The sequence below is a fragment of the Hemibagrus wyckioides genome, linkage group LG27, assembly GCF_019097595.1.
Source record: "Hemibagrus wyckioides isolate EC202008001 linkage group LG27, SWU_Hwy_1.0, whole genome shotgun sequence".
In the NCBI taxonomy this organism is placed as follows: domain Eukaryota; kingdom Metazoa; phylum Chordata; class Actinopteri; order Siluriformes; family Bagridae; genus Hemibagrus; species Hemibagrus wyckioides.
The window spans coordinates 7,857,073-7,885,000 of record NC_080736.1 but is presented as its reverse complement, the minus strand read 5'-3'; the positions used below and the strand labels follow the sequence as shown (position 1 = coordinate 7,885,000).

Below are 27,928 nucleotides of genomic sequence, written 5' to 3'. Positions count from 1 at the left end.
CATCCTCAGCGTGCGACGGCTAAACGGCAAGGCGAGGCGTGTGTGTGACCATGTGGAAAGGATACTGAGGGACAGGAGCTCAGAATCGATATTTCATTAGTGAACAAAAAGGAATTTATGGTATTTGAAGTATTTAGCTCAAGCATAACATCTGAGATGGAAAGTTTGCAGTTATGATGCCGCTGTCACCGGTAACCTCGAAAACACGAAACGGAGTCTTATTGTAGTGGACACAGCTAGATATCTGTAGGGCTGGTGTGTCGTTTGTGTATCGAACTTTGTGTTAATAATCTTTGCGTCATTCTTCAGCTCCGTGGCTTATGAGCAGATTTTCCTGTTGGAGATATTTTTGCTGGCGTTAAGTTCATTTGGAGTCCTTGTAGTTTTTCATTACTTATCTCAGGCATATCTGTGGTAAATTAGTTTAATACATATTAAGTCACTGCACAGATGAGAAACCGAGGCTGCTAGAACCTCCCACAGCCAACTGTGATGGATGGATTGATCCCCCCCCCACCCCACATATTTTGCGCATACACTATATTGCCAAAAGTTTTGGGACGCCCCTCCAAATCATTAAGTCTATGGGTTGTACTTGGCCCCTTAGTTCTAGTGAAAGGAACTGTTAATGCTTCAGCATTTTGGACAATTTCATGCTCCCAACATTGTGGGAACAGTTTGGGGATGACTCCTTCCTGTTCCAACATGACTGCACACCAGTGCACAAAGCAAGGTCCATAAAGACATGGATGAGAGAGTTTGGTGTGGAGGACTTTGACTGACCTGCACCTATCAACAAACTGGGGTTGAATTAGAGCGGAGACCGCGGGCCAGACCTTCTCGTCCAACATCAGTGCCTGACCACACAAATGCGCTTCTAGAGTAATGGTCAAAAATTCCCATAAACACACTCCTAAAGCTTGAAGTTGAACCTGTTATAGCTGCAAAGGGCGGGCCGACCGCGTATTAAATTAATGTGCATATAAAGGCGTCCCAAAACGTTTTGCAATTTAGTGTAGCTTCATGGATTCACTTTATTAGAAGAAAAACAAATATTCATTTTTTACTTTGTATTAATGCTCTTAACTAGCAGACTGTAGTAATACTACGCAAGTTGTTCTATTAAGTTATTTTATTGTTTTTTTCACTATAGAGTTTTGTTTTTTGGCATCACACGACAGAATTTAATTTCCTGCCAGGCTCGCTGACAAATTTATCATTTATCCAGCCCTGAGTCTGTATAAAAATGTCACTGACGGTGGCTGAGCTGTCGTTATTGTGTTGTTTTATGTGTGTGTTTTATGAGTGCTTCCAAATGTAGTATCTTCTCGAGTAAGTACATGAGAAATCCAGCGTCTTTATCGTTTAACACAATATTTTGTTAATACCATGAACCATGATCAAAACATGGCCTCGAAGCGTAATATCGAAACAGTCAGTGCTGAGATCAGTATCAGTGCTCAGGAGCATCAGTTGTAGGAGAAAGTTTCAGAGCTGTACTGTTCGATGTTGTTGATTCACCTCCGATTCACGAGAAAAAGGAAATGATTCATTGTTGAGTTCAGTAAGTGTTATGGGCGGTTTCTGTTGTGCGTTTTAATTTATCTGAAGACCGTGTCAGAGTGTAAAGTCTGTAGGTTGGACTCGCTTGAACCCCACATTGATGCATTTGCTGCTTTAAGTGAAATGATTTATTCTTTTTTTTTGTTGTTGTTGTTTGTGAGCCTGAGAAGCAAGTGCCAAATAAAACAAAAAAATACACACATTCCACACATTCATCACCGCAATTCGTCTTTTCTGTCTCTCCCTCCACTGGCTGTTAGATGCTTTCTCTGTCTGGCCTTCTTTCTCCCTCCGCTCTCTCTCTGTCTTTCTCTCTCTCTCTGTCTCTCTCTCTTTCTCTTTCTCACTCTCTCTCTCTGTCTCTCCCCCCCCCCCTCTTTTTCTCTTTCTCTTTCTCTTTCTCTTTCTCTTTCTCTTTCTGTCTGTCTGTCTGTCCTCTCTCTCTCTGTCTCTGTCTGTCTCGGTTCCCATCTCTTTTCCTCTCCTCTCGCTCTCTCCCCCTCCCCATCTCTCCCCCCTTCTCTCTCTCCCCCATTCTCTCTTTCTCTGTCTCTCTCCCCCTCCTCTATCTGTCTCTGTCTCTTTTTCTGTCTCTGCCTCACTCTCTGTTATCTAGCCTTAGCTATCTTTCTCTCCCGCTCTTCCTCTCTCACTTGCTCTCCCCCCCCCCCCCACTTCTCTCTCTCTCACACACACACACACATACACTATTCTGTGAGGTGTGTGTGTGTGTGTGTGTGTGTGTGTATCTCCTCACCAGATGTCCTTCTACCTGGCAGCGGTTTCTGTATTAATTTACTAGGTTTAACCCTCACACTGATTTTCACAGGGAGATCAAAAATACAAGATGTCTGCTTTTAAATCTTCCTTCCTGTCCTTTCCGAAACCCCATGACTATAAAGCCTGGGTTCACTCTCTCTCTTAATCTAATGCCGAAACGATTCTGCTCTGAGATCCATTGCTTTTCCTGCGCAATCCTAATATTTGAAGAACACCAAGAGAACCGACGATGATAGTAGCTGCTAATAATGTCTTCATTCTTCTCTGTATTTCTTTTCTAGCTTTCTCTCTTTCTCCGTCCTCCGTGCCCTTCTCAGTTACTTGTCAAAAAAAATCTCTGTTTTGTAACCGGCCTCAGGTGAAACTAGTCAGGAGTGTTCGTGGAAGACTTTTGTTAGACTGCCAGCTTTACTCAGTTCAGGATCAATTAACCGTCTCAAATCTAACATTACAGACATTACAGCGATGTAAATAGAGAACGATCTGCTGTCCAGTTCAGTTTTCTTTTACATAATTGTTGCGGAAACTAATAGTACAAATCTCATGCGAACAGAGGGATGAGCCGCAGGGTGGCTCAGTAACCTGATAGAAATATACAGCCGACTGATCCATTGATTACCTTTATAACAGCAGATTTGACTCTTCTCAGTTTCGTTCTCAGTCTGCATCACAACAGGAAACATAATTTTGTGGGACTGTTGTTGACTCCATGCCCAAATGCGATATATTTCGACCAGATTACACTGCAACTAACATTGCATCAACATTTCTCTATCTTGACTGAATCCTGTATCCAAAATAGACACAGGTTGTGTAAAATAATGTAATAAAAAAAGACACCAGGACAGCACCAACCTTTAGGTTTGTCATCAGTCAGAATGAATATGTTTTCGACTTGCTTGCGCATAGTTTAGCGCTGTTGAATTCTTGACTCTGATTGCTCAGAAAGTGTTGATTATTTCCCTATTACAGCAGCTGAAAGGCACATCCCTGATGTATATTAACGCACCAGTTATAGAATAACAGCTAATTCACAGAGAGCCGTAACACCGGCGCTGACTGCTACTAAACGTCTCCAACGTCACACCTTTGTAACAGTAAGGATAGAGGAAATTGGGCTTCGTTTCTGTTTCTCAATAGCATGACGAGAGAGAGAATAAAGGAAAGCTTGAAAGACTGTTTATAGCAGTGCCGTAAACATGTAAGTGGTAACAGGAAGCAACTTGTTTCACAGATGTTCCACTACAATAATGTAACTAGAAATGGATAAATGTTGTGTATTCGTTTATTTAAAATAGATGTTTTTTAAGTAAATGACATCGCTTCGATCTGTTGTTGATAATTTCTCTATAAGATCACAACGTAGTGTTTTGTACCTTACATAATAACCTATCCCTTGTGCTAGAATTTGTTTTTTTTTATGCCAATAGTGTAACTTTTGTTATAAAAAGTCGAATTGAATTTTTTATTTAAATAAAATCTGGATTTTTTTTTTTTTTTATTGATGATTAAATATTTATCTTTAGACGCTGTGGCAAAAAATTTAAACCAGTTACGGCGTACTGTTATTACTGTTTTTATTACCGTTTTATAAAATAACATCGATCTTTCCTAAAGTGATGATATGTGGAATTTAATGTTGAAGAGGAATGGATTCGATGTCCTGTTGATATCCAGACTGACTGTAAACTAGATCTGAATTGTGTATCTGATAAATTACAGTTTCAAGCCCAAGGCCATTTTTCAGCTCAAGGTGATTAAAAATAGCCAGTCACAGGGGGATTCTGCTTAATATGGCAACACTGAGCACACTGTTGGAGCTGATTGAAGGGAAACAGCAAAGGAAATCATGCCTTTTTAAGCTCTATTTGTTATTCTGACGAAAAAAAGGTTCACTTTTTGGATGAGTCCTGAATGGATTTGGGGCATCCTTGGATTGAAGGTTATGTTCAAACTTTATGCTGTGTTTGACATTTGTTTGAAGTTATATGGTTGATGTTACACAGGAACACGTTTATTGAGACTTGGACTTTGCATTTTGCCAGCTTTAACTATTTTTTTTGTGTGTTTTTTTTTGTGTTACTGATTGTAATCTTTTATTCTCTTGTAGTCATCCCAAATGAGAACATCAGCTGTCCTAGCTCTGAAACTGTGGGTTTAATGATGCACTCTGGAAATGGAGCTTCAAAGTCGACGTAAATACCCGGTTTCTGTGGACTTTGGCATTGTTTGAAAACAGCTGAAGTGCTCATGGTCGTGTTGCACAAAGTGCTCTCATGCGCAGGCCTTCCATGAAATGCTTGTGCAGATTGCCGAACAGTGTAACTGCATTACATGCATAATTAATAGAAAGCTGATTTCTACTCTGTGAATCGCAAATTTCACATAGAGGCAATGTATCCGTACTCATCTATCTGGAACTGAAGTAGTCTAATGAAGATGCATCTTTTTTATCTGTTCAGATAGAACAATCGAAAGATGGATATTAAGATTGATAAGAAGGATATTGATGTTCTGAATTGTAAAGATCACTGATATAGTTATAAGTCATGTATACTGTATATACACCGATCAGGCATAACATTATGAGCATTGACAGGTGAATATCTCATCATGGCACCTGGTGGGATATATTAGGCAGCAAGTGAACATTTGGTCCTCAATGTTGATGTGTTAGAAGCAGGAAAAATGGGCAAGTGTAAGGATTTGAGCGAGTTTGATGAAGGGCCAAATTGTGATGGCTAGACGACTGGATCAGAGCATCTCCAAAACTGCAGCTATTTTGGGGTGTTCCCGGTCTGCAGTGGTCAGTGTCTATCAAAAGTGGTCCAAGGAAGGAACTGTGGTGAACCGGCCACAGGGTCATGGACGAGCGAAGGCTGACCCGTGTGATCCCATCCAACAGACGAGCTACTGTTGCTCAAATTGCTGAAGAAGTTAATGCTGGTTCTGATAGAAAGATGTCAGAATACACAGTGCATGATGGGTCAGGGCTGTTTTGGCAGCAAAAGGTGGACCAACACAATATTAGGCAGGTGTTCATAATGTTATGCCTGATTGGTGTATATCTCAGTAGGGTGAGGTGATATTTTCGGCTTGTTGCCCACCTCTAAACAGATAATTCCGCGCTGTAAATAGTATACAGATTGCAGTAGTTTTAACTGTTCCACGTCATGACAGCATGAACCTTGAGGCTCTTGTCAGTCATAAAGTGCATGGTGTTAATTTTAACATGAAAATATTTTTATATATTATATATAATATATTTAATATTCAGCTAAATGAATCTCAGTATATGAACCTTCCTAAAGCTGCAGTGTGTACATTTTGGATATTTATGGAATTGTATTAGTTTTAATATATAGTACACACCTGTATCTGGATCAGCCTAATGCACAGATTCCCAACTTCCCAATCTATTCCTACTGTAACAAATACCTAGCCTTCAAGAAAATTCATTATGTCTATTATATGTAAAGTGGCTATCATATGCAATTCTTTTTGTTTTAAATAATGAAAGAAAACCTCTGTTGTGAACATTAGACACCACATTCTGACTTTTCAGGATTATATGAAGGCACCATTGTTATAGCATATGGCTGTAAGTGTGAACCGTTGGAAGACTTAACCTGGCAATGTTGCGGGATTTATGTGTGAAGGAGCTGAAGATTTGTGAATTGCGGCGCAGATGGGACAGCATTTTTAAAACTCTTAAAGCCATGATAGCCCACTCGAATCATCCTGCAGCAGTCATTATTGGCGATATACTAATATTAAGCCCATTGCCACCAACAACAGTCATAAACTACGGTGAGCTCTGACATTTTGGCCCCTGGCGAGACAGATGTTGGAGAGCTGCTGCCAAAAAACCTTCTTTTTTTTTTTTTTAGCATACCAAACGAGAAGTTGCATCATCAACTCTTTTCTGTTTTTTTCCCCCCCAAATGAGTCCCTAGGATGGTGTTAAATTGAGACTGTGTGTGTTGTGCATGTAAAAATCTTCTTTTTTAGTAACACATCCAATCAGCCAATCATGTGGTGGTTAAAATCATGCAGATGCAGGTCAAAAGCTACATATCGTGTTCATGTCAAACGTCAGAATGTGGAAAAATGTGATTTTGGTGATTTTTACTGTGGCATGGTTGTTAGGACCGGACTAGACGTACTGTCGGCAAAACGTCTGATGCATTTGGCAAATAAAATTGGAATCAGTTCCGGAGTTTTCAAGTCGTCGTCTGATTGGTTGGAGTCTACAGACGTGTGTGTTGGGATTTTATCGGCCCTCCTGGAAACAAAGACGTCTTGAAGCTCTACTTCCCTCATGGAAGAAGAAAGCTGTCGTATTTACAACCGGGACAATGAGTGCTTATGATGTGGTTAAGGTGTGGTTGGATTTTCTGACCGGAAGGTTGTAAGTTTGAATCCCAGGTCCATCAAGCTGCCACTGCTGGACCCCTGAGCAAGGTCCTTAACCAGTATTTGCTCAGTTGTATAAACAATGAGATAAATTGCAAGTCGCTCTGGATAAGGGTGTAATGTAAGTGTAAATGAGGATCAGCTGAACGCTGGATTTTCAAAATTATATGAAGTTCATGGTATAGACTCGTTGATTTGGACATCTTTCTTAAATCAACGATCTGTGGTTGCATGTTGGTCTGTATGCTTTTCATACCCCTAAACATGCTACTGAACAAAATGAACTGTGATTAGTTGCTTTATATGTCAGTCAGATGCCCTCTTGGGCGGTCCTTGGCCCATAAAAGCTGCTACGGAGTCCAGACCTTCTGCTGTCAAGTCTGAAGGTCTGGCTGGTTTGAGTCTCTAGAGTTTGCACACAATGGTACGGGAAAAATACAGCCTAAAAACGTCCAGTAAGTAGCAGTTCTGTGGGTGGCAGTGCCTCGCTGAGAAGAGAATTGCCATGGCTGGTTTGAACTGACAGGAAAGCTACAAAAAACAAATAAAAACTCTATACAACCATGGTGTCAGAAAAGCATCTCAGAACACACGGCAAACCTTGAGCGGATAGACTACGACAGCGGAAGACTGATTATCATTTATTATACTCTCTCACTGAAAAGAAAATTTGTTTTTCTCAGGAGGTGTTTTTATTTTGTCAAATTTTGCCTCTAGTGCTACAGTGTTGGATAGTAGTGTAGCGCTTGTTAGTATCAGTCTCCTCTAAGTCCTTAGTTTTGTGTACTTACCACGTTTTGAGCAATTTGCAAAGATACACATCACTAAGTGTAACTGGGCATCAGGTGGCTCTACCTGGTAACCAGTAAGGGACCGTCATTAAAGTACGCCTCATTAAATGCATGTTCAAAAAAGCAACTCTATTCCAAATACTCAACTGTGTAATGCAGTGTGATTTGGTTAAATCTATACTACTTTTGTTTACTACTTTTGTACTCGTTTCAGGGATTTGTGTGGAATGTACGGATACACACTGCACTGACAGCCCCTTAGTACTTAACAGCCAGAGATGTGTTAGAAACCTTCAACGTTTTAAAGTGATGAGTGTGCGTTCTTTCGATACTTCATCTCAGTAAATGTTCACTGATCGTTTTTATACATGATTAGTCACTGGAGTCGTGATAAATAAAATCCGTGCCTGAAACTTTGATCCGAAACGCAAAATCTAGTGATCTTAATCTCAGTCTTGAAATTAAGTCTTTATAAAGAAACATTTTCTCGATATGATGCAGAGCTATGGATATTTTTTGCTATAATAAATGGTTTTAATATGATTTTTTTTGTTGCCTTATTAAGCTGATGAATAATTGAGTAGCCTAAGTGTGGGAAATGGAGTTAAATATAAAGATGAAGGGATTTTTTTTTTTTTATTGACATGCCAGGAAATATAATCGCTTGTATTCTTCTAAATTCCGACTGCAGTCCGGCAACGGCTAGACTTGCCTCTTTACTGTGCACGATAAACCAAAAGAAGATCGACCGCCGTAATAGCAAGCATATGTACTTATTAAATGTTTATTGGAGTAGTTTAGTCATCCCAAAATAACTGAAACAAATCAAAATAGTCACAATGATTGTTTTTCATTTTTCATTGTATAAATAATTACATCTCTCTATATACGGACAAAAGCGATCCTTCTTGCTCCAGACATCTTTGTGTAAATAATTACGTCGTTCCTGAGAGTATAAATCATTACATCCTTCCTGAGAATTCCCTCCCTCAGAGACTCTGAGCGAATGCTTTGGTGGAGTACGACGCTTTGGGCAGAGTACACTTCAGCTCCCTGTGCACTTGCTCATCTGTTCTTGTTTGCAAAAGCCATCGGTGAAGTTGTTTTCACTTGATTGAAAAGTGTTGTGTGACAGATATAAGTCGCTGTGTGTAAACACTGGCCTAGACGGAGATCCCCTTTCTGTTACGGGAAACCAAACTGAAACCCTGCTCTTCATTCTTGACGTGTATTGTGCTTCAAGAGTCTACTTTCATAAACCAGAACTCGAGTCAGTGACTCTCTCTTTGTTCTGTTCTCTGGTGCAGCATTTTAGATTTACATCTTACATTTTTCGTACATTTGGGCAGATCCGTTTATTTACAGGTGAAGGAGAATACAGACCAAACACAGAGATGCTGGGAGGAAAATCACCTGTTGACGTTGTTATAGCAGTCACAGCTGGAAATAGGTCAAAATAGGTTTGTGAAGAGAATCCTAGAGAGATTCTAGCTATGGCTCTATGTCTGTTAGAATACATGGAATACATGGCTTTAAGAAGAGCAATATACTGTCTAGTATGGCATATATACACCGATCAGGCAGAACATTATGACCGCCTCCCTAATATTGTGCTGATCCCCCTTTTGCTGTCAAAACAGCCCTTGACCCATCATGCACTGTGTATTCTGACACCACTTTTGATAGATACTGACCACTGCAGACCGGGAACACTGGAAAGAGCTGCAGTTTTGGAGATGCTCTGATCCAGTGGTCTAGCCATCACAATTTGGCCCTTCATCAAATTCACTCAAATCCTTACACTTGCCCATTTTTCCTGCTTCTAACACATCAATTTTGAGGACAAAATGTTCACTTGCTGCCTAATATATCCCACCCGCTAACAGGTGCCATGATGAGGAGATCATCAGTGTTATTCACTTTAACCTGCCACTGGTCATAATGTTATGTCTGATCGGTGTATATTGTGCGTAATATGTTCTCCTGTTTTACCTGTTTTTGTTTTTTGTTGTTGTTGGTTTTATTTTGTATCCTATACAAACATTTCTTACCCGCTGTCTGACGTCAGAGCAGAGAAACAGAACAGGTTTCTCTGATGCATCGAAGCTTCCCTTGTCCATGCTATACGGATACAGCAATGCTAGTTTTCACTCGCAAACTCCGCTTGCAAAACATGTTGCTACTTTGCATTCAAAACACAGCACTCATGCCCATACGGTTTAGAGAATGAACAATAGAATTCAGTTTTATAATGAGCTTAATACAGATAGTAACTCATTAAGTTTGCTCACAGTCCTGATTTCATTTCTAGTTGCATTATTGACTTTGTTTATGGGTAATTAATACAGTTTTAAACACATTCTATGCAGTAGAATAAGCGAGTGAATAGCAGATCCGACTTGCAACTATCTCCATTTACTTTTTTATGTAATAACAACAAGTGTAAACTGCACCTGTTATGTATTTCCAGTCACACCCCGTTTTCTTTTTGGTGATTAAGCATCAGCCACAGCCTACACTCTAACCCTACAGTACATAATCCTAGAGTAATATATACACCCCGAGGGACATAGGTTTACCTCAAAATCTAACCGCGTCTCAAAGAAGCACACCTAGAGAGACATGCACATGCGTACAAACACAGGATTGGCAGTTTTTTGTGGTTTTCCTCAATCCTCTGATGCGCAGGTGGTAATATGAAACGCAGACCCTACTGAAACAGGTAAAAAGTTGTTAGTGTTTTCGTTTTTTAACTCTTCTTCAACTGTTCACAGTGTTCAGGCAGAGTCTCATGTTATATATCAGTAATATTTCAGGTTCTGACTGTTCTGTATCAAGCTATTTCTTTTCACGCAGAGGAAAAACGCTAGACAAGTCTGTTCGGTATGCTGTGATCAGAAATTTTGTGGCAAGAGCAAAAACATGGATGAAATTCAGTGTGAAGGCAGGTCAGGGTGCTACAGTACCTCACCTCACTCTAGCAGCTGTAGTGACCGCCGCAGCAAACCATGACAAGTGAAAACAAATGTGGTTCTTGGGTTCGCTGTGGCGGTCACTACAGCTAACCTAATGATTCATCTAGAGCACAGAGTGTAACAATTCCCTGTGATATAATTGAATGTGGGAAAGAACAAAAAGACCAAGATGTATTTACAGTGGAACCTCGGCGTACGAATGCTGACCCTTTTCAAATTTTCGCCTCAAGAATTGAAATTTTGCAAGATCGGCATATGAACCGAACGGCGGCTAAGATGCGCGTGTGTCCAGGGGCCGTTGTTTGCGTCAGTGGACAGCCAAGCGAAGCGAGTTTTTTCTGAAAGAGTCAACCCACGATGCTAACATTGCCTGCGGCACGCGTTCAAGAGCTGATTTTTCGCATGATTTTTTTTTTTTTTTGTTGACAGATGGGTGGTCTGTTCTATTTTTAGCCCAAGCTTGGTGGCACGGCTTCCTGTGAGGAGCCTAGACATGGAATGCTTGGCTTGGGTCAGTTCTTTGTAAGCAGCCATACAGTTTACATACGCTTCGTATTGGTCATATTTTTGGGCAGCTGGAACGGATTATCTGCATTCATATGATTTGTTTCACCTTAAGAACTCGCCTCCAGAACGATTTAAATTCATACGCCGAGGTTCCACTCTACTCATATGGCATTTATGTATAATAATTATCCTAAATCGATTTCTAAATGACTTGCCTTCAACTTATTAATGATGGAAATTGTGCAAAACGAATGGTATGGCTATGTAATTCTGTATCTCATCTCTGCTCAGCTCAGGCCGAATATATCCACCAATCACGAGCAGAGGCTTGATCATGATCATACTCTGGACTGCTGTGGTTGTAGTTTTTAAGCCATGTTTAGAACGAAGATCGTGGATAGTGTTTTGTATTTTGAGGTGTTTGTAAATTGTGCAAGGGGCAAGGATGAGCATGAGGTGGTGGGAGATGGGAAACCAGCATGATCAATGAGAAACTGGTTACCATGACAACCCTGCTGTAAGCAGACATACACATGGGGGGGGGGACTGGAAATGTAAACGTCTACACTGATATTTCTTATAAAAAGATATTGTATTGTATTTTATTCGATTCTCCGTAACACAGCCGCATGGACGTTTCATCTGCCCCGCAGTCACACGCCTGTGTTGTGAGCTCCGGCAACCATTGTGAATATGCTACACTCTGAATTAATTTGAGTACTTATAATTTGCAACAGCAGGACTAGCTCTAAAAATGATTTCATGAATAAATCAGATTTGCCCTGCTATGTGAGGTTTCAGGAAGGTTTTATTCTTCCTCAATAGTAAGTCACTTTGGATGAAAGTGTTGGACAAATGAATGCAAATCAGCCACTCTGGTGAAGCATGTGATGTGGCTTGTTGTTTCTGCTAGCTGTGTGTGTGTGTGTGTGTCCATCCACGCCGCTTTTTTGTGCCTGTAGGAGTGTTAGCCTGTGTTGTGGTTATGTGAATGGTTCTGTTTTATGTGCTGGATTCTGCTTTTAGACTCTGCTGAGGTGTAGGTGTGTGTGTGTGTGTGTCTGTGCGCCTTTGGTACTGTGTTAGAAAAGCACAATGCACCGAGGTATGTGAGTGTTGATCCATAGCCAGCGAGCTGCAGGAGAGAGTGGGGGAAGGGCGAGAGAGAGAGAGAGAGAGAGAGAGAGAGAGGAAAAGCATTGAGATGTGTGTGTGGTGTGTGTGAGAGAGAGAGAGTAAGAGAGAGAGAGAGGGTACAGGAGAGAGAATGCACAAGTGAGTGCACAAGAGAGAGAGAAATCTAAGTGAGGGATTGTGTGTGTGTGTGAGAGAGAGAAAAGAGAGAGAGAGAGATGAAGGTGGGGCTTGCACAATAAGCACAGTCTGGGCTTGTGTATAGAGAGAGAGAGAGAGAGAGAGAGAGAGGTGAAGATTGTGTGCTAGTGCAAGTGGGGGAGGGAATTGTGTGTGTGTGTGTGTGTGCGCTTGCACGTGTGTATATGTGTGTTCTTGTTCTCATGTGTTTGTGTGCACACATACTTCAGCCACAGTGAAAAGCATCCTGTAAAGAGGGAAGCCGGGAGAGGGTCTGCTCTCGTTTGGTATGTGTGTATTTTTATAGTAAAGTGATGATGGAGCTCTGTGAATCTGGAGCCTTGGTTAGAGTTTCTGACACACACACACACACACCTAGTCTCTGTCTTAATCCTGTATTGTTTCTCCTGACCCTCATCATGCGAGATTACATTTCAAAAGCCGATCCAGATTACACACATATAGATTACAGCCTCAGTGGCACAGGCTTCTGGACATCAATTAAGCATAGGTTGTGGATTTCATTCTCCGTGACGTATCCTAGAACAGGCCTCAGTGTTCACTATTAAACATCAGTAGTGTATTTTGGTGTGTTATGAAAAGCAGCATGTAATGTATAGATGTGCACATGCTCACACATTCAACCTGCGGTGGATCTCTGTGCCTTATTCTGAGCCTGTGGCAATGTTATAAAACATATCACGTATATATATAAAATACATGACTCTTTGTTTTAACTTAAAGTAGACACTGAGTGTGCATATGCAAACAGTGCCTATTTTTTTTTTGCTAAATAGTTCTTCTTATTCCCACATACTAGTTTTCCCCTATGACATGCTGGCAGTATGAGAGAGTTAGGTCTGTTTTGGACTGTAGCTTATCCAGTATCATGGCACAGCTGAACCTGGTTGTAACTGTACAAAGATTAACAAATGCTCAGGACTGGACGGAGTCACGTTGATGGACAGGTAAGACAACTTCTGGCATTTCAGATGCAGCTTGCTTTAACCCCCCAGCCCAAGCCTGGGTCCAGTGCATTTGTGAAAGACATTCTGGTGAGTTTGAATGAGACGTTTGGATGGAGATGTTGACTAATGATGTTTCGTAAAATGGTCAAAGGTTTGTGGACACCAGTTCAACTGTTGTACAGATTGTTTTTTGTGTGCTGTAGCATTAAAAATCCCACTAAAAGATCCAACCCTGTTCCAGTATGGTACACAAAGTGAGGTTTATAAAGACATAATTTGGCAAGGTTTGAGTGGAAAATCTCAAATGGCCTGCATAGAGCCCTGACCTCCACCCCACTGATCACCTTTGGGATGAACTGGAATGCTGACTGTGCCTCAGGCCTCTTCGCCTGACATCAGTGCCTGAGCTCACTAATGCTCTTGTGGCTGAATGAGCACATATCCACACAGTCATGATCTAAAATCTGCTGGAAAGCCTTCCCGAGACAGTGGAGGTTATAAAAACAGCACGGAATCTGGAATGGGATGTTGAACAAACGCAAGTGGATTTGATAGATAAGTGTTCAAAAACGTTTGGTCACGGTGTATGTCGGAACTGATATTTCATCTCCGTCATTGTCTTAAGTATTATTTGGATGGGAGAGGATTTCAGTCTCTTTATTCTGGTGATATAGTATTAATCCTCTATTCCTAAGGAAAATGGTCGAATCTTTACTAATATATTAATTAAGCCTGGAATAGTAATTAGCGATAGAACAGAATAGTCATTACATTGCCCTTCCTCTCCGTGTAAAACGAATAAAATCAATGCTTCGGTCAGGATCACCATTTCACTATGAATCTATTCAAATGTAAACCTCATGCTCAGTGATTTGCCTACTGAATCATTACTACAGCAGATTTAAAAAAGGAAATCTCTGAGCTGGTGAGTTTTGCTCGCTAACGTCTCCTGGAATGATTCACTGTACAGTCAATTCTATAGCGCTGATTTCAACTTGCGCAAACGATACCGATTCCATGATGATTGTGATGACGGCTGACTGCTAATGACACAAACTGTGACGATGAGCTGACAGTCAACTGGTGGATCGGTGTCTCAGGGCATTTAGGTAATGATTATCGATAGTAAATAAAGCAGCTTGTATAGGATTCACAGCAACCACCGATCAGTCATGTTTACTCAGCCGATATACACTATATTGCCAAAAGTATTCGCTCACCCATCCAAATAATCAGAATCAGGTATTCCAATCACTTCCATGGCCACAGGTGTATAAAATCAAGCACCTAGGCATGCAGACTGTTTTTACAAACATTTGTGAAAGAATGGGTCGCTCTCAGGAGCTCAGTGAATTCCAGCGTGGAACTGTGATAGGATGCCACCTGTGCAACAAATCCAGTCGTGAAATTTCCTCGCTCCTAAATATTCCACAGTCAACTGTCAGCTGTATTATAAGAACGTGGAAGTGTTTGGGAACGACAGCAACTCAGCCACGAAGTGGTAGGCCACGTAAACTGACGGAGCGGGGTCAGCGGATGCTGAGGCGCATAGTGCGAAGAGGTCGCCAACTTTCTGCAGAGTCAATCGCTACAGACCTCCAAACTTCATGCGGCCTTCAGATTAGCTCAAGAACAGTGCGCAGAGAGCTTCATGGAATGGGTTTCCATGGCCGAGCAGCTGCATCCAAGCCATACATCACCAAGTGCAATGCAAAGCGTCGGATGCAGTGGTGTAAAGCACGCCGCCACTGGACTCTAGAGCAGTGGAGACGCGTTCTCTGGAGTGACGAATCGCGCTTCTCCATCTGGCAATCTGATGGACGAGTCTGGGTTTGGCGGTTGCCAGGAGAACGGTACTTGTCTGACTGCATTGTGCCAAGTGTAAAGTTTGGTGGAGGGGGGATTATGGTGTGGGGTTGTTTTTCAGGAGCTGGGCTTGGCCCCTTAGTTCCAGTGAAAGGAACTCTGAATGCTTCAGCATACCAAAACATTTTGGACCATTCCATGCTCCCAACTTTGTGGGAACAGTTTGGAGCTGGCCCCTTCCTCTTCCAACATGACTGTGCACCAGTGCACAAAGCAAGGTCCATAAAGACATGGATGACAGAGTCTGGTGTGGAGGAACTTGACTGGCCTGCACAGAGTCCTGACCTCAACCCGATAGAACACCTTTGGGATGAATTAGAGCGGAGACTGAGAGCCAGGCCTTCTCGTCCAACATCAGTGTGTGACCTCACAAATGCGCTTCTGGAAGAATGGTCAAAAATTCCCATAAACACACTCCTAAACCTTGTGGACAGCCTTCCCAGAAGAGTTGAAGCTGTTATAGCTGCAAAGGGTGGACCGACGTCATATTGAACCTTATGGATTAGGAATGGGATGTCACTTAAGTTCATATGCGAGTCAAGGCAGGTGAGCGAATACTTTTGGCAATATAGTGTATTTGCATTTCATATAGAAAAATCGGTGCATAATTTAGGCCACCTGTATGTGAATGTGTGTGTTCAATGGCATCATTCTCTTGTTCCTAAAATGCTGTACATTTTCTTATAGCAACCACATCAACTTTATACCTTGGTAACTATTAATAGTGTCTGAATTGGTCTGTACAATATTTGGATCGATTATCATTTCATATACCTTCTTCATGTTAATTGGTCAGTGCTTTAACTTTGTATCAGCCAGATTATATAGGCCATTTGGCTTATTGTTCGACCACCGATAACAAGCTTGACCAAAAATCCTTCTGCTTGGGTTCCTGTCAGTTTTGATAGTAATTGCTGGCTTTCAGATGAAAAAAATGACATATAAAAATCTCACCAGCCGCAATGGTGGTTTTAAAGTTTCTCCCATGTCTGCATTGTGCTCATTTATATGCAGTTCCTCCATAGGCGCTATTGCTAGGTTTAATAAATGTAAATTTCCTTGTAGCAAATGTTAATTAGGCCTAGTAGCAGTGTAGAGAAAGAAATAGTCTGATTTAGACTTATTTGTATAATTTGATTAGGCTTTCTTAAAAATCTTGATCGCCTGTAATCATATTTATTTATTATAATTACTTGTGCCAACACAGCAAGACCAAGCTTTTCTCCAAGTCCGAAAAGAACATGGCTTTGAGGACAACAGTGTACTCTAATCAGGTTTAAGGGAACTAAAGGAGATCAAATTATAATTTCTGAAGAGAAATACGACCTCGCCTATCACCCAGAGCACTGACACGCTGCCATCCTGACACGTTTACCTCAGCGGGTTTGTGCCAGCTTACACCTCCAAGCGTCAAGTCAGTCCCATGAGGTCACAGGTGTGAATCACACACACTTCTTAAACAGCAAGAAAAACTTGTGAAGCTGACTTTGCCAAAACGTACCCTACTAAGCTATGTCGTTAAATGCGGATAAATCTGCAAGAGTGAAAGCTTCGTCCATGCATAGTATGAGTCGGTAGTTGAATAAAATAAACCTAAGGTGGTTATTGATGCCTCTTAACATTCGTCTTAAATGATTATTAAGGAAGCATCATATGCATCTGAAGGTATTGATTAATTTTCTTTAACAGCAGTCGTCAGTTTTGCGACTGAAAGGTAAATCACAGGTTAACAGATAAATCGTCTACACAACGTTGTTTGGAATACCGCACTCAGTCTTTTGGGGTAAGAGGCTGCCAGCTTAGCACATCTCGATTTGGAAATTATATTTCACTCTTCCTTGCAGAATTGCTTCAGATCTATCAAACTGTGAGGGGATCTCATGTGCACCGTCCAGTTCAAGTCATTCCACAGGTTTTTGATAGGATTTTGATCTGGGCTCTGACTGGGCTCTTCCAAAATTTATCATCATCCTCTGAAGCCAGTCCTTTGTTGACTTTGATTTGGTGACAACTTTCATGCAAAAATGGATTGGTATTTGGGGTAATCCATGAAGCATTCTATCTTTAATATCTTATCTAGAGCCCCAGTCCCAGCTGTAGAGAGGCAGCCTCATATCACTATGCCACCACCACCTCCATGCTTCACTCTGTTCTTTGGGTGATAAGATATATTGATTTTTTTTTTTTTATCACAAAAGGTTGCTTTTGCGAATTACACCGACCAGGCATAACATTATGACCACCTGCCTAATATTGTGTTGGTCCTCCTTTTGCTGCCAGAACAGCCCTGACCCGTCATGCACTGTGTATTCTGACACCTTTCTATCAGAACCAGCATTAACTTCTTCAGCAATTTCAGCAACAGTAGCTCGTCTGGGGACTCCCCATGTGCATCAATGAGCCTTGGCCATCCATGACCCTGTCACCGGTTCACCACTGTTCCTTCCTTGGACCACTTTTAATAGATACTGACCACTGCAAACCGGGAACACCCCACAAGAGCTGCAGTTTTGGAGATACTCTGATCCAGTCGTCTAGCCATCACAATTTGGCCCTTCATCAAAGTCGCTCAAATCCTTACGCTTGCCCATTTTTCCTGCTTCTAACACATCAACTTTGAAGACAAAATGTTCACTTGCTGCCTAATATATCCCACCCACTAACAGGTGCCATGATGAGATCATCAGTGCTATTCACTTCACCTGTCACTGGTCATAATGTTATGCCTGATCGGTGTAGACGTTCTACCTAGGCTTCATTAGACCATAGGGTATTTTGGTTTGAGGTGAATTAGAAGGGATCGGATTATTTATTTGTTCTGTGAGAAGAGGTTTCTGTCTACCATCCAACCCAAAGCTCAGACATGTGAACAATGTGAGAGATTGTTGTCACATGCAAAGTGTCCAGTACTCGGCAGATATTTCAGCAGCTCTTGTAATGCTGCCGAAGACTCCCTTTTGTAGACTCCCTAGGCAGCTTTCTTTTCGTCCTCTTATCAGGTTTTGAGGGACACTATGTTCTTGGTGAATGCCGTTGTGCTGGCCCATTTTCTCCACCTGTTGATGATGGTCCTCAACAGTGTTCCATGATGCATCTAATGTTTCAGAAATCCTTTAGTATCCCGGTTCGATTCCTTTCAGCAATAAGATTCAAGGTACATGCTTTGTATGCTCTTTGCTTACCATGGCTGATATTTCATTTGGACACGAGACTTTCAATGTGATCGTTAAAGCTGGATATTGTAAGGTTTTCTTTTGTTCCCCTTCAACATAGCTGTTTGTGTTTTTTTTTCCCTCGAACTAACTAGTGAATGCATTCCACAGCATTAATGTAACTATAGATGGATTAAAAGCATGACGCACAATCCCATGCCCTCAGTGATTAATTTCCTATAACACCACGACTCGTGCTTTGTTCCAGTTCGGTGAACGTCTCTGGCTGAGATTTGATAACCAGAAACCTTGTGTTTAGATCTTTTCTACCATATCTTCTAGTCTAATATCTCTGCTTCAGACTGCAGTAACAGACCTCATTATTACTTAAACATGAGAGTGTGAGCTGAACCGCTGACCATGAGATGTGTGCATGCTACTGACTCACAGCCATGTTAAATTCATAATGGGCTTCAGCTCACAGTGAAACTGGAACTTTTTCGTAGGGTCTCACACTTGGTTAAAAGCCAGCGAGCATTTTTTCACCGTGTTGTTTTAATAAAAAAAAAATTTCACAACAGGTAATCCACCTGTTTCAGACTTGGGACGATATTCTTACTCTTAATATTCCTGCTGCATTGCTTCACCTACACTCCACTCCATATTACTGTCTCTGTGTGTGAGAGAGAGAGAGAGAGAGAGAGAGAGAGACAGCGCATGCGTGTGTGTGTCTGTGTGTGTGTATGCATGTGCTCAAGTGTGTGTGTGTATGAGAGGGAGAGAGCGGGAGTCAGGCAGTGATGAGGGTGCCAGAGTAAAGAGTGACTTGATTGACAGGCTCAGCTCTCATACAGACACTCTCAAAGACAACCTCGCGCCTGCTATGTTTTCACTACTGGTGTGTGTGCGCGTGTGTGTGCGTGCGTGTGTGTGTGTGTGCGTGTGTGTGTGTGTGTGTGTGTGTGTGTGTGCGTGTGTGTGTGTGCGCGTGTGTGTGCGTGCGTGTGTGTGTGTGCGTGTGTGTGCGTGTGTGTGCGTGTGTGTGCGTGTGTGTGCGTGTGTGTGTGCACGTCTGCCTGTGGTTTTTTGTTGTTGTTTTTTTTTTTTTTTTTTTTTTTTTTTTTTTTTTTTTTTTAACCGAAGCTGGCCACCTTTTTGTGTGTGTGTGTAAAATTTTCATTTGTTTTGGAAGCTCAGCAGCTCATATCTCAACCCTTCCCCCATCACTATGGCGCTTGTTCCTCTCTCTCTCTCTCTCTCTCTCTTCTCCCTCCCCCACATCCACTACTCTCTCTCGCATATATGGCTTCTCTCTCTCTCCTCTCCCTCTCTCTCTCTGTCACACACACACATATACACAGACGCGCACACACACACACACACACACAAACACACTCTCACTCTTCTCTCTCCCTCCCCCACATCTACTACTCTCTATCTCTTGTATGCCTTCTCTCTCTCTCTCTCTCTCTCTCTCACACACACACACACACACACACACCACTCTCTCACTCTTATCTTATTCTATCCCCCCTCACTTCCTCCTCCCCCATCCACCCCTCTCTCACTCTTATCTTTATCACTTTCTCTCTCTCTCTCTCTCTCTCTCTCTCTCTCTCCCTCTCCCCCTCCCTCCCTCCCCCACATCCACTACTCTCTCTCTGTCTTATTTGCCTTCTCTCTCTCTCTCTCTCTCTCTCGTTCTCTCTCCCACACACACCACTCTCTCACCCTCATCTTATCCTCTCTCCCTCCTCCCCCCACATTCACCCCTCTCTCACTCTTATCTTTATCTCTCTCTCTCTCTCTCTCTCTCTCTCTCTTTCTCTACACCTCTACCTCTTACCTCTCTCCCTGTCTCTCTCTCTTTTGTAGCTCACTGTCCCCAGGATGTCAATCATTCTCTTGCTCTCAGTGTTTTTTTTTTCTTTGCATGGCCATCATTCTTCTGTTCATGTTCTCTCCTTCCCTCCCTCTCTCTCTCTCTCTCACTCACACACACACACACTAATTTTCTGTTGCACTCTTCTTTTCACTCTGCACCCTCACCCCTCTCTCTCTTTTCTCTCAGCATCTATCGTTTTTCTCTACATGGTTTTCCCTTCTCTCTAATTTCTCTGTTCCTGCTTTCATCTGCTCTCTTGCATTCGCTCTTTCTGTCCATTTTTATTGAGCCATGTTTCCTCACTCCATGCATAATCCTCTCCTCCTGCCTTCCACTCCCTTGTTTTTTTGGTACTGCTGTGAATTATTCACTCCTCTGTATGGGCTACGTTATGTATTATTCACTCGAGTCATGTGTACTGCATGAATTCTAGATTATTTTGGGAAATCTGCAGTTCATTTAGGGCCAATGTGAAAAAGAAGCATGTCCTAATATCTGTTACAGGTGGCTAATATTATGATGTGCTGTCATGATGATATGCTTGACCTGGATTGGCTTCTCTGAACACGTTCTGGGTATGGACAGAATAACACACTGTCCAGTCGCATGATTCAGTGAAATTCCACTTAAGATTTTTTAATTTTTGTCTTATTAGGATATTTCTGTAAATCTGATAGTGTTAATAATTTCATTGCAGCTGCAGCACAGATGGTCAGTTCCCTTTGACTGCTGATACAATCTCTCTCTCTCTCTCCCTTCCCCCCCCTTCCTCCCTCCCTCTCTCTCTCTCTCTCTCTCTCTCTCTCTCTCTCTCTCTCTCTCCCTCTCCCTCTCCCTCTCCCTCTCCCTCTCCCTCCCTCCCTCCCTTCCTCACCCCCTCCCTCACCCCCTTTGTCTCTCTTTCCTTCCCTCTCTTCCTTCCTTCCATCTCTCTCTCTCTCTCTCTCTCTCTCTCATTCCCCCCTCCCTCACCCCACTTTTCTCTCTTTCCTTCCCTCTCTTCCTTCCTCCCTTCCATCTCTCTCTCTCTCTCTCTCTCTCTCTCTCCCTCCCTCTCACACTCCCCTCCCTCCCTCACCCCCCTTTTCTCTCTTTTCTTCCCTCTCTTCCTTTCTTCCATCTCTCTCTCTCTCTCTCTCTCTCTCTCCCTCCCTCTCACACTCCCCTCCCTCCCTCACCCCCCTTTTCTCTCTTTTCTTCCCTCTCTTCCTTTCTTCCATCTCTTTCTCTCTCTCTCTCTCTCTCTCACTCCCCCCTCCCTCACCCCACTTTTCTCTCTTTCCTTCCCTCTCTTCCTTCCTCCCTTCCATCTCTCTCTTTCTCTCTCTCTCTCTCTCTCTCTCTCTCCCTCCCTCTCACACTCTCTCCCCCCTCTCCCTCACCCCCCTTTTCTCTCTTTTCTTCCCTCTCTTCCTTTCTTCTCTCTCTCTCTCTCTCTCTCTCTCTCTCATCCAATCAGGGTGCAGTAACGATTATGCCTGGTCAAGCACAGCACAGAGTGAAAACATAGAAAAGCTCAGTTAAGCACCATGATATAAATAAATAATAATATAAGAAATATTTAATGAAGCAAATGAAGTAATTAAGTAAATGACTTTTTCCTAATTATCATATTTTACTAAAATATATGTATTGCAGTGTATGTTTTCATATCACCACATTCTATGAGTCTTTCATCCCCTCTCCAAGTCACTCACAACCCAGTGTAAATGCCAGGAATGCCACAGCAGCCTGTGTACGAGAGCACGGCGTGGCTCGGTGGAATCACGGGTTAGAGCCGTAAGATTGTGGAGATTGTGGAAACAGTGATTCTCACTCACTGGTGATTGTTCTGGACTTGTGAATTGCAGTTCAAACCCCAGGGCCGCCAGAGAGGCGCTGTTAAACCCCTCTGAGCATGATGTTTAATCCTGCAGCTGAGGGTCTGCATTGTATCTCAAATCTAAGTCACTCCAGATAACAGCTTCTGCCAGAAATATAAATATCAAGCGAATGGATGAGACCGGAAAGAAGATAAAGATGAAGTTCAGTGTGGAGTCAGACGTTTTGGTTAATGTTTCTGTCTTCAGGAAAATAAGAATGTATTGTGAATATAGCTTCATGTTTCACAATATTCCGGATTGATTACAGGTCCTTCATTATTCTGAGGGGTTTAGTATGCTTTCAGACCATGCAGTATTTGTTAAAAACTACTGAGACTTAAAATTATTTTATTTGAAACACTTGCATGACTTAGGTTGCAATTATATTTTAAAGTATTAATATAATAAAAATTAATCCTAACAAATGAAACAACTTTGTGTCCCAAACGATGAACTGTAAATTTTAGAAAAGTAGTAGTGGTGTTCTTTCAGCTCCTCCCTGTTCAGGGTCGCCACAGAGGATCATTTCTCTTCGCATGTTTCGATTCGGCACTGAGGTTTTACGCCGGACGCAATCCTCCCATCTAATCCGGGCTTGGGACCGGCACTGAGAGTTAACAAGAAGAGTAGTATTGTCTCAAACTTATTATTTTACAAACCTGAAGTATAATCTGCACGTAATGCGACATAGCTGAGACCATTAAATACTTCATGTCCAACATTCCACACTTTAATTCAATCTTCTTTAAGTGGATCCTGGTACTTGAAGTGCATTTCTTCTTGTTGGAACTTGCAGTGTGAACACACGGTGTAGAGTAGTGTATAAGTATGCGATTTGGGACATGTTTTTTTTTTTTTTAGATGTAAACATTTCCAATTCCAGGGTTTTTTCCCCCCATTTGTTCATCAAATTCTGTTTTTTCATCTGTTATCTTCAGTCTACCTCCTTTTTGCAGGTGATGGCCTGGTATCAGTGCTGGAACGGTGCTCTCTCTCTGATATTTATGTGTTGTGGTCTGGGAAAACCCGTTATATTTCACTGTGGCTGAATTCTGGCAAACAGACCAAAGACAAAATATAGCTTTTGGCCCCCAAAATCCCCCCCCCCCCATAATAAACGTCAACACTTCTGCTTTACCAAACCATAAATATATTTCATCTAAACGATGTGGAACTGTTTTATTTGCTTTCTAATCTTGCCTATTCTCTTTCTGCATAGATCACGTCGGATAAAAACAGTCAGTCTGCCTAAAGATGCTAGCTAAGTGTGATTTTCCCCACACAGTGAATGTCGGGATTTTGAATAGCTTCATGCCAGAGTGAAATGAAGTCTAATCAGTTCAGGTTGTAATCAGATACCCGATGTAAAAATGTCTGTTATGCTCCAGCACCAAAGAAATCTTTAAATGCAGCGTTCTTGCTTTTCACTTCTGGATCTAAACAGATTCTAAAATGCTAGAATTTGTGGTTGGGAAACATATTTCAGCTCAGGAAAACCTGCGAGTTTGATGTAGGTAATATTCACCACTGTGTTGTCAAAAGTTTTGGGACATGTGCCTTTACATGCACATGAATGTAATATGGAGTTGGCCTGCCCTTTACAGCTGTAACAGTTTCAATTCTTCTGGGAAGACTTTCCACAAGGTTTAGGAGAGTGTGGCAATGATGATGGACGAGAAGATCTGGCTCACAGTCTCCGCTCTAATTCATCCCAAAGGTTTTCTATCAGGTTGAGGTCAGGACTCTGTGCAGGCCAGTCAAGTTTCTCCACACCAAACTCCCTCATCCATGTCTTTATGGACCTTGCTCTGTGCACTGGTGTCCAGTCATGTTGGACGAGGAAGGGGTCATCCCCAAACTGTTCCCAAAAAGTTGGGAGCATGCAATTGTCCAAAATGTCTTGGTATGCTGAAGCATTAAGAGTTCCTTTTTACTGGAACTAAGAGGCCGAACCCAACTCCTGAAAACCAACACCTGAACTCAGTGATTTGGAGGGGTGTCCCAAAAACATTTGGCAGTATAGTGTGTAATCGGACAGAAACCTACGCAGACTTTAAACACAGATGAGCTAGAGTTGAACAAGTGACCACACACAGACCTCTGTGTGTGTGTGTGTGTGTGTGGATGATAAATCTTCAAATATATAATAATAGTGTCTATAATGTGTTCCAGGTGTGCATGTATGTTATTTGAGAAGAAAAAATGTGTGCAAACTTGTTACCCCGTTTATTGGTCTTTACTCTTTTTAAGCCTCGGGTTATAAAATGATAACCCTTCCTGAAGTGTGTGGGTGTGAGTGGGTGTGTTTGTGTGTGGGAGTGTTTATGTGAATGTGAGTGAGCGAGGCTGTGTGTGTGTCTTCTGCAGTGGTGTGTTCTCTTCATGAATATTTCATTGTCCAGCTCGCAAGATTGCAGTGATTGAGCTGCTCTGGTTTTGTGTGTGTGTGTGTGTGTTAGATTTAAGATAGGATATAGATTTTTTGTGGATCTTGTGTTTGTTTCATCTATAGTGCCTGTTTGTATATAGGGATGTCTGTGTTTGTGCAATCACATCTCTGTATGTCTTAGTGCATTCCTGTGTGTGTGTGTGTGTGTGTGTGTGTTGGGTGGAGGGGGTCTATGGTCTGTGTTTGGTGGGTAAACAGTCTGGCCTGTGCTGGGTGAGTCATGCTACAGAAGTGTGATGATGTTATTCTGCAGCTTGTGTGTGTGTGTTTGTCTCGTTCTCCCTATGTGGATGTTCTCTCTACTACATCGAATTTCAGACAGATTTTTTGAGACAGATATTTTTACTTGCAATATGTATTTTGAATTTATAAGCCACTTAGAAATATGGGGGAAAAAATCACAGGATGATGCTACTGGATGTAATTCTGGAAAATTAGATGCAACATTACATGCAGCATCAGTTGTTTCAATGTGAGGTTGTTGTGGTTGTTTATGGTCCTGTACTTACTTTTATTATTTCAGAAATGTACATTGACACAATAGTATTGATATTATAGCAACATATCGCCCAGCCCTTATCACATGAATTTCATATGGAAGTTAACGGAGTGTTTTCCAGACTTTTGGGATAAATGTTATTTTAGATGGAATTGGCTGTGAAGATTTGTTTATTATTTATGAGATTTTCACATCTTTTGGTTTTAATTTAAAAAACGATGTGTTGAAAGTGTTTTTGCATGTCTGTAGTTAATTATTTCCATTACTCATGTGTTAGCATCACTACTGTATATTAGTAGTTTATTTTGTGCATTCCACTCTTTCCTTTTTTAAATATCTCTGCATTTACGTGCTGAATTTTGCGCCTCCATCTTAAACCCAACTCTCTGTTTTTTCTGTCCTGCAGCAAATGGTAATGAGCCTGCGGGTGTCGGAGCTGCAGGTTCTGTTGGGCTACGCCGGGCGCAATAAGCACGGCCGGAAGCATGAGCTGCTGACCAAAGCGCTACACCTGCTGAAAGCTGGCTGCAGTCCGGCCGTACACATGAAGATCAAGGAGCTATACAGGCGCCGCTTCCCTACTAAACTGCTCTCGCCAGCCGAGCTGGCTCTGCAGGGGGTGCACGCGCCCGCCGTATCACTGCCCACCGGGCTCACCCAGCTGCCCTTCGACGGACACGCGTCACCCACCTCCCCACTGCTACCCATATCGCTCCTGGGGCCCAAGCATGAGCTGGCGCTACCCCACCTGCCCTCCTCGCTCCACCCTGTCCACCCCGACGTCAAACTGCAGAGGCTGCCCTTCTACGACGTGCTCGACGAGCTCATCAAGCCCACCAGCCTCGGTGAGAGTGCGTCTACGTTTTAGACGTGTGCTAATATTTCATTTAAATCACACCAGCCAATATTTATCCGCTTTGATGGAATTTGTAAGGAAATATTATCATACATCCGATCAAATGATCTCTGCCATCTTCAGAACTCATCTCCAGTTTCAGTCTTGAAAAATCCCACCTCCCTGACTGCATGTTTTCCATCAGCATCATACACCGATCAGGCATAACATTATGAGCACTGAGAGGTGACGTGAATAACACTGATGATCTCCTCATCATGGCACCTGTTAGTGGGTGGGATATATTAGGCAGCAAGTGAACAAGTTGATGTGTTAGAAGCAGGAAAAATGGGCAAGTGTAAGGATTTGTGTGAGTTTGACAAGGGCCAAATTGTGATGGCTAGACAACTGGATCAGAGCATCTCCAAAACTGCAGCTCTTGTGGGGTGTTCCCGGTCTGCAGTGGTCAGTATCTATCAAAAGTGGTCCAAGGAAGGAACAGTGGTGCTGTTGGGCCTTGTGATCCGATCCGAGCTACTGTTGCTCAAATTGCTGAAGAAGTTAATGCTGGTTCTGATACAAGGGTGTCAGTATACACAGTGCATCACAGTTTGTTGTGTATCGGGCTGCATAGCCACAAGGCTGTTTTGGCAGCAAAAAGGGGGACCAACACAATATGAAACAGGTGGTCATAATGTTGTGCCTGATCTGTGTATATAAAGAACAAATATCTTAAAATATCTTGTACATTTTCTGCTAATTAAAGGCTATTCCATATTATAAATAAGGCTCTATATTTGTTCAGGCACTAAATCTAACTTTAATGATAATTTGGTTGGGTGTAAACCAGTTCTCCTCTCATTCTTATCCAGCTGCTATTTCCGTGGTCTGAAATGGTCACGCCTGCGCCCACATTGCACCAAAATTACTTTCTGTTGCCATTTCTCAGGACCATCTCCGAGCACAGACGATCGAGTGAATGCTTAATCGCCCTGTCCCGTTTTTTTCACAGCCCACAATGGTGGATGTGCGCTATTTCCGTCATCGCATTTCGAAATAGATAGGTTAATTCACCCAGATACTAGCTAAATACAAACCAAATTGAATTATTTATCTGGATCTATTTGAAGGACAAACAAGTTGGATGTGAATGTGACTCAGACATGTGATGTGTCATTATGTACAGATCATCAAATCTGTGCTTTGTCTAACAAAACTAATTAAAGATGTGATTCACCAATTTATTGCTATGATAGAGGCGGAGAGTATGTGGGTATAAATAACATTCTAGAGGCGTGCACACACACACACACACACACACACACACACACACAAATGCAATTAAACGCTTATAAAAACACACAGTGAGACAAAGACCACATTTGTCACAGGGTTTGTCCAACTCACAGACCTCTTGACCTCACTAATGATGTTTTATAATGCGTGTGTTTTGTGTGGAACATTATTTTTAACATACACTGTATTGCCAAAAGTTTTGGGACACCGCTCCAAATCATTGAATTCAGGTGTTGTTTTTCAGGGGTTGGGCTTGGCCTCTTAGTTCCAGTGAAAGGAACTCTTAATGCTTCAGCATACCAAGACATTTTGGACAATTTCATGCTCCCAATTTTGTGGGAACAGTTTAGGGATGACCCCTTCCTGTTCCAACATGACTGTACACCAGTGCACAAAGGAAGCTCCATATAGACATGGATGAGAGAGTTTGGTGTGGAGGAACTTGACTGACCTGCATAGAGTCCTGACCTCAACCCACTGTCAGTGCCTGACCTCACAAATGCGCTTCTAGAGGAATGGTCAGAAATTCCCATAAACACACTCCTAAACCTTCCCAGAAGATTTGAAGCTGTTACAGCTGCAAAGGACGAGCCAATTCCATATTACATTCATGTGCATGCAAAGTCTCTATACTCGTCCATTGTTGCTATACATGTGCATTGTGCAAGACACATATATTACATTATATATAGCAAATGACTTCCCATATTCTCCTTTCACCCAGGTCTCTCACTCGATATATTTTTCATGTAGCAGAGGCGTCTGTCTGC

At 42.1% G+C, this 27,928-nt stretch overlaps 1 protein-coding gene across 1 annotated transcript in view; it reads left to right on the top strand.

The window, feature by feature from the left end:
* Positions 1 to 27,928, top strand: part of pias1a (protein inhibitor of activated STAT, 1a) — a 67,842-nt gene that overhangs the window by 3,392 nt on the left and 36,522 nt on the right. The window contains exon 2 of the mRNA XM_058381946.1: positions 25,434 to 25,872. Coding sequence (XP_058237929.1) covers positions 25,434 to 25,872 — 439 coding nt within the window. The remainder of the gene's footprint in view (positions 1 to 25,433; positions 25,873 to 27,928) is intronic.